This window comes from Martes martes (genome assembly GCF_963455335.1).
Source record: "Martes martes genome assembly, chromosome: 17".
In the NCBI taxonomy this organism is placed as follows: Eukaryota; Metazoa; Chordata; class Mammalia; order Carnivora; family Mustelidae; genus Martes; species Martes martes.
This window is the reverse complement of record NC_137905.1, coordinates 7788422-7799819: the sequence shown is the minus strand read 5'-3', so window position 1 is coordinate 7799819 and position 11398 is coordinate 7788422. Positions and strand designations below refer to the sequence as shown.

At 42.4% G+C, this 11398-nt stretch overlaps 1 protein-coding gene across 1 annotated transcript; it reads left to right on the top strand.

Moving 5' to 3' along the window:
- The first annotated feature begins 2033 nt into the window (after positions 1–2033).
- Positions 2034–11140, top strand: DYNLRB2 (dynein light chain roadblock-type 2). Its single transcript, XM_080827792.1, has 4 exons — positions 2034–2107; positions 4321–4396; positions 9857–10024; positions 10897–11140. The coding sequence occupies exons 1-4, from the start codon at positions 2105–2107 to the stop codon at positions 10938–10940; spliced, it is 291 nt and encodes a 96-aa protein (XP_080683918.1). The 5' UTR covers positions 2034–2104; the 3' UTR covers positions 10941–11140.
- Positions 11141–11398: the final 258 nt, after the last annotated feature.

Genomic DNA, 11398 nt, shown 5'->3' with positions numbered 1-11398 from the left:
TCCAAGGAATAATTAGAAGTGAAAATCAATAAGGAGAAAATGGCTCATATTCTCCTCATTGATTTTCTGTGCACAGTGAGTCAAACTTGACTGTTGGTTAGAAGTCAGTTTGGCTACTTCTTATTACTTTTTCAGCAGTTGGGTACTCCTGTCAGTGCCTTTCATGCTGGAGTCTTTCTTTGCTCTAATCACAGCTGTCAGCTACTGAACGAGTTTGACACCCTGACTCCAGAAACGAGGGGATTCACACTCCATGCATATGCAGTTGGTTCCTTCATTAAAGCTGATTGACATAACAGATAGGGTGCCCGGCCACTGATTTTTATAAGCAAAACAAATGACTACACAATCAAGTAAGAATATCCTCGATCAGAAACACCCAGAGAGCCCTAGCACCAGTCTTTATAAAATTTAGCCATTTTTATTACCAAAAATACCTATATTTTTACTACTTAAAATGCTAGATATAGGCAATCAGTCAAGAGCCAGATCCGCGTACACACACCAGACTCCTCCCCTACAACCTTAGCTGTCCACTCCGTATAATGTTGGCTGGAGTTCCAGGTGTGGGTCAAAAGGAGGATTATTTAGCTACCGTGATCTGGATTTTTGGGAGGCATAAAGTTTTCTTGGAGGAAAAAGGACAGAATGACAGTGAGCAGAATCTCCTCCCCCAGCACCAAAAAAAAAAAAAAAAAAAAGAAAGAAAGAAAAAAAGAAAAGAAAGCAGAACTAGAGCTTCTCACAGTATTGTCATGATGTCACAAAATGATAGACTCTAAGCTGAAATGGACCAACTTCAAAACCAATTCGGAGCATCCCTGACAAGGGCCCACCCAGATCCTAGCTGACATCCTTAGCACTGGGCATGCCTTGTCCGGCCGGAGGCTGCTTGCGGGAAGCGGAAGCGCAAACAGCATCAGCAGCACAGGGAGTCCTCCCAGCGTGGTCCGACGGGGATGAATCAGGGTTTGCCCTCTTCAAACCCCAGGACTTTGACTCCAGCCACCGCGTGTTCCCGCTGTGCTTCTCGCAAGGGTTAGTCTCTACCTCCCAGGCCACAGAGACATTCATTACCAACGCCCTTCAGAAGGTCAAGTGACTGCTGACCGTCCCCAACTGACCTCTGTGTTTCCTCCATCAGTTCCTTAACACCTGGTGACAGGCTCCTCTGCGGCCATCTGTAGCGCTACCACCTACGGTTCCTCAGCAACTCAGAACTGCTGACGCATAATGACCCCCCCCCCCAAAAAAAAACCCCAAACAACAAACAAACCCTAACGGAGTAAACATACTGGAGGCTGAAACTCTTCGAGGGAAGAGCAGTAAGGGGACACCACCGCCTGATGACACACCACTTGATGTCGCTTACCCTACTGTTTGGGGGCGGGGGTAAGGAAATACAAACCGACAAATACCTGTACACGTGTATATATGGTTGCACTACTCAATACTGCGATATATTTGGGGGGGGGGTGGCCTGTCGGTGTGGGGCGGAAAACAGAGGACAGTGCGAAAGGAAGGACGCTGCGCGTCGCGAGGCCGCTGACTGTGTCACCAAAGCTCCAAGGCGGCCCACGCCCGGAGTCGCACGGACCCACCCCTGCTTATCGGCTCCAGAGCACGCATCGCACTAGGACAGGGTGGCTTCGTGTGTCGCATCTGGTCTGTCTCCTCAGCTAGAGTGCACTCAGATCCGGAGCGCCCGGCACGTGGCGGGGTCAAGAAAACGTTCTTGCACGGGGAAGTGGCTGTTACATGACGGCGTACCTCAGGAAATGAATGACTGAATGGTCGAAGGAATGACCAGGCCTATGCCCGCGCCGCTCCTCAGGCCCACTGCCCCGCGGGCCTAGGTGCGCGCAGGTGAGCGCCCAAGAGCCACCGGCCTCAACCTCCGCCTACGGCGGCCGAAAGGCGTCAAGACCACTTCAGGGCGGAAGAGCCGCCCCCTGCTGCCGCCGGGCCTGCGTACGCGCAGGCGCGGGCCCCGCCACTTCCGAGAGGTCACATCCTCCCCCCGTCTCCTAGCAACGGCTGGAAGCGTTGCTGACTTCCCGGGCAGCTGTGGTGCCGCACGGAGTCCCGTCTCGCCGTCCGCACGATGGTAAATCCGGAGACTCCGTCCGCGATTAGCCGCGCCGCGGGCGCCGACGTCGGGGGCCTTCCTCGCCCGGGCCCCGAGGCCGACCTGGCCTGTCGGTCCCGGGGCCGCGGCGAGGGCTGGGGGCTCCAGAAGCTTCTTGGAGGGGCGGCGGGGAGACCCCGGAGGAAGGAGAGGGCGACCTTGGAGGGGAGAAGATACCTAGATGAGAGGAGACTCCCTTGAGGGGTAGATGCCTACGGAGTTGATTCCGGGGGCTGGAATTCGCGGGGGGGGGGGGGGGGATGTCGAGAAAGAGAAGAGAGAGACTGAGGGGGACGGAAGATGTTGAGGGGGTGAGAGACCTCGACCGCGAGGAAAGTTTCCAAAGGAAAAGGCGAGGTGGGGAGGAGAGAAGTCGGATCCCGGGAAGGAAGAAGGAGGCGACAGGGAGAGCAGTAGCACGGGGAGAAGGCGGCGACACTGAGAAAGAAGAAAGGCAAATAAAGAGGAAGAGGAGGAGAGAGGAAGAAAAAAAAAAAGAAGAAGAAGGAGATGAAAAGGAAAGCGGAGACGGGATAGTTTGAAAAGGAGCAAGGTGAAAGCAGAGTTTTAAGAGGAACGAAACGGGGATTGGAGATGGGGATTAAGAGATTGTATTAAAGGGGTGCAGAAATCACGAAAAAAAAAACTGGAAGAGGAGAGGGTAAGGCTGACAGCCAAGAGACGTTTGGAAGCGAAGTAAAATAAATAAATAAGGGGGGGGGTCAGTGGTTGTAAGGAGCTGTGAACGTTGTCCTTAAAGAAGGCAAAAATATAATATTTGGATCCCCTGTATACCTACTTCACTTTAGTGCGGTGTTTCCCAAAGTGATGTGCAAAATCTACTTGCTATGTAAGACAGCTCAGAGGTAACAAATAACACAGCGAATCACATCTGAGGAGGTTATTTCTCTTTCCCCACCCCCATCCTATAGACTATGTCCAGGAGAAAGTCCCAACACGGTTAGGTCATTTGGTAATTTCCATTTTTCATCTGAATATCAGAGTTCAGGCTCAGGCCTTTCCCTGGGGTGGAATTCAATAATAGGTTCTCTCTTCATTTTGTTTGTCTTTATGGTTATTTCTGTTTATGACAAATAGTAGCAGATTTCCATTTAGTAGTGGTAGTGATGTGTCATCTCCTTGTAAAATGTGTTTAAGTTCTGAGTAATGAGATAATTTAAAGAGCATTCTAGGTCAACAATAGAGATGGTATTCATAATGGCAAAAAGTGAGAGTCCGGCACGTGAAATTTAGAAAGTGCCTGCTGTAGTGGTGGAAAAGAGGACATAAGTGTCCCTGCCCACATCAAGTGCAAAAGAAAATTGTCTTTTGACTAAAGTAGCATAATGTTCACCTCTGTGTGACGTTGGAAGGAAAAAATAAATCACAAACCCTCATCAAGAAACTGCAGGATACTGTTTGAATTCAGAAAATCCAGTGATCACTCAGGAATAATATACAAGTTTGAAAAAGATTGCGACTTTAGCATTGGTAGAGGGGAGTAAAACTGGTACAATATAGTCTGTGCATAAGATTAATTCAGAAAGCTGAGTTAATTAAAGGGGTTCCAACATAATCATTCATGTTTGAACATTCGGCTTATACTGAGACCCAGGCTATTATTACCAAGAGAATCCTGGAAACCTGGTTTACAGAATATCCTGAATTTAATTATCTGAACTCCCAAGGAGGTAACATTTAGGACTAAGAATCAGATTTCTCATGAAGAGATACTTTTAGACAGAGGGGGGTAACCATATAGCTCTGTGGCTATTTAAAGGACTATAGTACAGAGAAGGAATTTTTCATATGAATACAAAAAGATCAATGAGCAAAACATGAGTGGGAGAAGATTTCTGTCCGATTTAAAGAATTCTTTTCCAGAAAATAGAGACATTAAAAGTTGAGTGAACTCTTGTGAGGCAGTAAGCTCTCCATCCCTAGAAGGGTTCAGGCCAAGAGATGTGTCAGGGTTGTATGTAGGAGTCTTATATAGGCTTGGATATAGAACTTGAACATTTCAAAGCCCTCTTCCAAAGGTCTGAGATTATAGTATCCAGAACCTTAGGTTAAGGAGACTGGGGGGTTGGGGGGCGGAGGGAAGGGTAGGTGTCTCTCTAAACATTATTCACGTTAGGATTGGGGTTGCCACAAAGACCCCCTTTGGTTAATTGCCTTCCTGATCTCTTCAGGCGGAGGTGGAGGAAACCCTAAAGAGGATCCAGAGCCATAAAGGGGTTATTGGAACTATGGTCGTAAATGCAGAAGGTAAATACATCACAGGATGCCTTTTTGACACGCACAGGCCAACTAAGGATCTGTTTATTGTACCAAGCCTAAGACAGACATCTTAGAATTTGAAACAAAAAGTATATTTTCTGTGTTTTAGTTATAACATTTACTTCTCAAACATCTATTATCTATTACATACCAAACACTCTGCTGAGAATTAAAGATACGAATATGAATAGGACATGTCTAAAAATATCTATACACTCCTAAGAAACACTACACATTGTCTAATTTTTAAAGCTTTGGTAACTCTCCTAATATTCAGAAGTACCAATAAAACTGTTGTATTGCAGATAGGGAGAATATCGTTGCTGGCAGTTTTCATTTTAACAGTATAAAGCATACGGAGTTTCAGTCTTCATTTAAAATGTTGCTTTACCATACTTAATAAAATCTTTGAGAATCAGTTTCACTCTCACGTATGGTAGAATCTGTGTGGATATAGTGTAAAAAGGACCAATGCATTTCCACCTATGAAATCTAGATTTCCACCAGAAACTTGCTCTCATTCCACAGTCACTGTTAACAATCCACAGAGCATTTTCTCTGGCACTTTGCTACCTGCTCAGCTACAGTGGCAACCTCTCAGAGGCTCTTGCTAGTTTCATTGCTAATTCAGGCTCTTGCAAGGGCAAGAAGTACCACAATTCCCAGAGCATTTGTTGAAATAAGAGTAGCTACCTCACCTAATTCACGGTGCAACCATGAAATTGACACATTGCTTGCAACAGAATCTCACAGCTACTCATTATTTTGGCACAAATCTATCAAATGTTTATTGAGCAACTGCAAACCAAAGTCAAATTCAGAGTTCGATCCCTCATCAACTAAAAATAGAATATAACCTACTTTATTGATGGTTGTGATCATTAAATGAAATACTACTACTCAAGTGCCTGGCACAATACCCAACACTTTATGGTATTATAATCAAGTAGTTCTGAGAACGTGGAAGTTTTCAATTGATTTGGACAGATAAAACATTCAATGTATATATAGATAAAACATTGGCTGTGTTTTGCAAATAATAAAATAAAATTTAAAACACCACCAAATGAGTATAATAAACTTACCCAGCTTGAGTGATCAGGAGGGAAAGGATTTAAGATCAACCTTATAGGTAAGAAAGAGTTATGCCTAATATTTCCAGGAAGTGGTCCAACCCTGGTACATTGTTCTGGTTGAAATGATTTTAATTCCTAGCATGTTCAGAAACTCTGCACACCCCCCTGAGAAAGGCTATCTGTGTGGCTTCAGAAAGGTGATGGACTCATTTCCCTCAGCTGTCGTAACAAGGTACCACACACTTGGTGGCTTAAATCCTTAGAAAGTTATCATCGTTCTGGAGGCTAGGAGTTGAAACAAGGGTGTCAGCAAAGACAGGCTGTTCTTCGAAGTCTCTACAGAATCCTTCCTCGCTGCTCTCTCAGCTTGTGGTGGTTTTCGGTTTCTGGGCCTTGGCATTCCTTGGCTTGTAGATGCATCAGTCCAGTCTCTGCCCCCATCCCCACATTACGTCTACCTCTCTGTGTCTGTTTTCTCTCCGTAGAAGGACCCCAGCTTTTGGATTTGGGCCCACCCTGACCTAGTATGACCTCATCTTACCTCATTACATCTGCAGAGGCCCTACTGCACATTCTAAGGTCTAAGGTAGACTTGAATTTGGGGATGGGGACACCCCATCCCCAGGACAACTCATCCAACAAGTTACATTGGAAGATCTTGGTCAAAAGTGCATAATCCTGGCAATATGCATCATATGTCTGAAAATATCCATACCCTGTGATTTGTAATGTTACTCCTAGGAATTTATCCTAAGGACTGAGGAAGAAAAGATTTAGATACAAAGGATACTCACTGAGGCATTGTATACAATAGCAGTAAATAAACAGACAAATAAGTAAATAAGTCTAAGCAGCAGGGAAATTTTTAAATTATGTAATATTTACTTACTGAACCATTACTCTGTTTAAAATGTTGAGGAATATTTAAAGTCATGAGAAACTAAATATTAGGTGGAAAAAAAGCAGGGAACAAAGTGGTAAGCCAAACACTTTCTAATCATAAATATAGCCAGTCACACATACACATTTAAAATACATATGGAAGAAAAGGCAGGGATGTGTTACAGTGATTATCTCTGAGTGTTGGAATTATAATTGATTTTGGCTTTACTTTCCTGAAGTTTCTCAATACTTTTCATATCCAAAGGCAAAAAAATATTATTTTTAAGACCTTTAACTTCATCTAATTAACCCCTACTAGGATAAGATTATGTTAGGATTCGGGGCACTTTTCTGAAAGCCAAATTAACTTTTTCTCCCAAAAATATGAACGAGAGTTTTATTTTTATGGTCAGATTATTAATAACCACAGTGTATGACAGGCATGGTTATTAATAGTATTCGGTGTAAGTTGTGTGACCAGAATTAATAAAATACTCCATTTCGGCAGCCTACTCAACGTTAGATGGAAGTACCATTTATTATCGTGCAGCTTTGCCGCTTCCAGAACACCCACGAAACTTAATACTGAACATATTTCACTAAGTTCATGTGTTCTTGTTTACTACTTGTGGTTTTAGTGTCATTTGCAGCAAATCATTTTAACATATTTTCAGGTTTTATTCATGACTCGGTAGGCCTTCTACCAGGCTTATCCATCTGGATCGCCTCATATGATGGGTTAACCAGAGTCCTATAGTTTCACCACTACTGAAACACAGGCGTCCTATCCACAACAATAAAGTAGAATTATCGGTTTCACCCACTGCTGAGTGGTACAGGTTTTTATTAGAATAGATTCTTTGTTAACGTTGGTTTCTCGTTTCTAAAACCATTCATTGTTTACAATATTGCAGCACTGATCGTTGAATTAGATACTGGTGAATATATATATTTGTTTCTCAGACAGTCATAACTATTATATATTCTTATGTATAGATAAGCCTGATCTCTGTAGGTTCTTAATTTTAAATGTTGTTGACATTTCTAACAATCCATCATTTGAATTTCACTAGATTTTATCAGCCATCCAGCCAATTCCTTATATTTTTGAAATACAATCAACCAAAATACAAAGACTACCGGCTTACTGGGATCAGAGAGAGTCCTAGTTTAAAGTACTGCCATAAATTCAGCAATATTAAATTCATATTCTTTGTTCTGGAAGTTCCATCTTAGGGATTTATCCTACCCATAGACACAAATGTGAAATGGCATGCACACAGACATTTCCTATAGCCTTGCTTATACAAGTCAAAGACTGGGAGCAGCCTAAATGCCTGTCAGGAGGATTTATTAGTTATGTGTTCACAAGGCATCCATTCAACAATCATGTTATGCAGTCACTAACCTGAGTGGCCCAGCCTTATGTGTGCTGAATGGAATAATTTTCCAAGTCTTAAAAATGAAAAAAAAAAAAAAGTACAGAATAGAGAACAATACAATTAAGGAAGGAAGAATACAAATGCAAACGTACTTGAACACACTTAGAATGTCTCTGCAAGGTTACCAAAGAAACCGGGAGCAGTGGCTACCTCTCAGAAGGAGACGTAGGTGAATTTCCTACCATGGGCTAAAAGGGTTCTTAATAAATTATTTTTTTAATTACCTCACATGGTACCAAGCAAGAACTTAATAAATATTTGTTGATTGATTTTTTTCAAGTGGTCAGTAGTGGAGATGAACAACTCCAAGAGTCTCTACAGCATGCACTTACTCCTCAGAAAGGCTAGCTGTTTTACTTATTGACTTGGATCATGAATAGACTAACTAAATAAGCCTGAGGTCTGGATTCATAATCTTGTCATCTACATTTTAAATAATTTATTCTGGTTGTATTTCTCGTTTTGACATTGAGCGGTGCAGACTTTGTAGGTAGTCAGTCTTCAGGAAGCAAAATAAAACTCGTCCACAGGAGGGGCTCGCAGAAGCTGGAGGGCTTGCTACATTTCAGCCTGCCCTGCTTGTTGAAGACACAGGCCTTGTGATGTTTCCCCAGCTGGGAAAGATAGAACTGACTTCGGGGTACAGTGGCCAACAAATAATTATACAGAAGTGAAGAAATTTGATATAAAGCTTTATTTATTGAACAGTTTCTCCTGTAAATACTGTCCTCATCTTGTTTGGGAAGACCCCATTCCAAAGGTAATGGTTTTCTTAAAAGAGAAAAGCAAGTAGTCTGTTTCATGGTCAGAATGGAGGTTCTCCAAGAATATGAAAAACTGGTAAAATCCTTAGCTTGTAATACTGTTGCACACCTGAAGTCCCCTCTTGTGTAACATTTTCCGGAATTGCATTCTCTGAGGGAAAGCCCAGAGCTATGTTCGCCTCTTTCATTGCTTGGCCTTAATTCAGGTACTTGTGGAATCTGAGCAACCCCAAACTCACCTTATATGGCCCCCTAAATTAGAGGCATGTTGGCAAAACAAATCCTTGCGGTTTCCTGGCTGTCCGGTAGTTCTCAAAATCATCTGAAGACCCACTCAGATTAGACACAACATATGCAAGGTCCCTAGTACAGCACCTGTTAAAAAAATAAGCCCTGAGCACCAAGAGACCTGAATTGAGCTAGATTGATTTGAACGGAATTGAATTATACTTGCATATTTGTCTGGCTAGATTTTCCCAGTTAAATTAATAGGTTCGGATTTAAATGCGCATAATGGAACAATAGAGCACACAAGCAGCTAAATCTAATAATGCTTAAACCAAGAATGAGCACAAACCAGGGAGTGCCCAGCAAAACCACAGTCCCTTTGCCGCTGTGGCCTCTACGATAAGCTTTAAGGTGTAAAAAGTATTGTATGAGGAGGTACAAAGGAAAGTTTAAAATCCCTTTTTGATATACTCTTCAACATGGGCTGCAATATCCCTTTCTATTTATGGCCCTAGGGAAGGAAATAAGGACCAGGTCACAGGCCAAGCATTTCGAAGCAAAATGAGTGTAGACCGGCTGTTTGGAGGGGCATTTTGTAGAGTAATATGTATGGTTCTGAAATAATCAATTCACACCTTCCAAAAAAGTTTACGCACAAAAAATCTCATCACACCATTAGCTACAACAACAACCATCACAACAAAAACAGTTCCCAACAATCTAACAATGGGGGATTGATTATGTTTATAAAATAGTGTATAACCACTAAAAATAATTTGATGACATTATCACTGATGAGAACAGCTTGTATATGCTATCATTTAAATGAAGAAAAAAAGAAATAGTCAAATTTCTGATGATTTAACCAACTATATCTTAAAACCCATGTAAAGACAAAAAGATTGGCAGGGGATAAGCTAAAATTGTTCCAGTGAATAATATCAGCCATAAGTCTTTCTTCCGCCTTACAATCACCAGTATTTTCCAGTGTTTCCACCATGTGTGTCTTCCTTTTATAATCAAAAAATGTTAACCCAAAAGTGAATCTCATAATAGGCATTCCTATCCGAACAACGTTGGACAACTCGACAACGGTTCAATATGCAGGTCTTCTTCACCAGCTGACGATGAAAGCCAGGAGCACTGTCCGTGACATTGATCCTCAGAATGACCTCACTTTTCTTAGGATCAGATCAAAGAAACATGAAATCATGGTAGCCCCAGGTAATGTGGCATTTCGTTTCACATTTAAAACATCTTTCTGCTTTACTGGATAGAAGCTTTGTTTCAAAGAACTGGAAGTATAGATTTTAACATGCAGTATTGGCCCGTATGTTCTTCAATTACAAAATGAAGATGTTTGAATCTGAAAAATCCAACCTGGAAATTTTGTGAAATTAGTGACAAATTTAATCTTTGAAGAAGTTGAACGTTTTGCCCATTTGCGTTTATTATCAGTAATCACAATATCTAGGAGATGTAGGTCCTACATGAGGTCAACTTAGGACACCGAGATTTTCTGGAGAGTGCAGAAATGTCTCCTGTCCAGGGAGTAAAGTAGGGAGTGGATCAAAAGGCCTGTAGGGTCTCAAACCTTCCCTGGGAGAGAACCCATTCACCTGGCCTATGGACAGATGGCAGCCATAGAAATTCTTCTTTCCCCGAAGGAATTACGTGCACAGTATTAGCCAATGTCTGTGTAAAACAGGACTTATGCTCCAAAATCTAGTCTAGAACAAACTTCTCTATAGAACATCTGTAAAATCAGAATGACCCACAAACTGAAGCTTTTCCTCCACCTGTGTTCTCAACCTGGCTGCGCATTAAAAGCAGTTGGAGATCTTTACAAAAACAATTCCTGATACCTGAGGCTTCAACCCAGGTCAGTGAAATCAGGACCCCTGGCACCGGGCCCCAGGTCACCATAGCTTTTGAAAGCTGGACAGGTGATTCCATTGTACAACGAGGATGGGAAACCATTGGTCTACAGAATGTCCAAGTGATGTTTTGAAGAGAAAAGAAGATTAGCTGAAGTATTCATTTATTAAATTTAATTTTTCAGGGGGGGGATTAATTTTGTCCTCCTCTCTCCACAGATAAGGAATATCTTTTGATTGTCATTCAGAATCCGTGTGAATAGCCCTGCTGTGGCCCAGCCTGTCCTGTGACCCCAGACTAAAAACGCTTTACTCTTTATTACTGAGATTATATTCCAATCTAACTGACCTTTTGGACATTGTTTTCTATTTTTACATTTAAGCTACTGTGCATGTCTCATTTAGTCCCTTTCAAATGTATTGCAAAGTTGTGATTTAGCTATGTAATAAATGAATTCTGGCATGGGGGTCTCTTTTTTTTTTTCTATGACACAAAACTGAAGGATTCTCGTGAGAAGACAGGCTTCCTTGCGGCAGTCTTTGCAGTCCAGAGATACACCAAGAAGCAGCAGGGATGCGTCCTTTTGTGCATTTCCTTAGCGTGTCGGTGAGATCCCCGGGGAGAACAGCAGAAGCGAGCAGGGAAGCAGGAAGTCCTGACCCTCTGGGGGTGCAAGATGCTTTCCAGGGTTAAACAAAGGAAGTAAAAAATGTCAGAGGC

Excerpts from the sequence above, each read along its gene's own strand:
- DYNLRB2 (XM_080827792.1), top strand. Across the intron at positions 4,397-9,856 it reads TATGGTCGTAAATGCAGAAG|GCATTCCTATCCGAACAACG; the intron begins GTAAATACATCA and ends ATCTCATAATAG. Across the intron at positions 10,025-10,896 it reads TGAAATCATGGTAGCCCCAG|ATAAGGAATATCTTTTGATT; the intron begins GTAATGTGGCAT and ends CTCTCTCCACAG.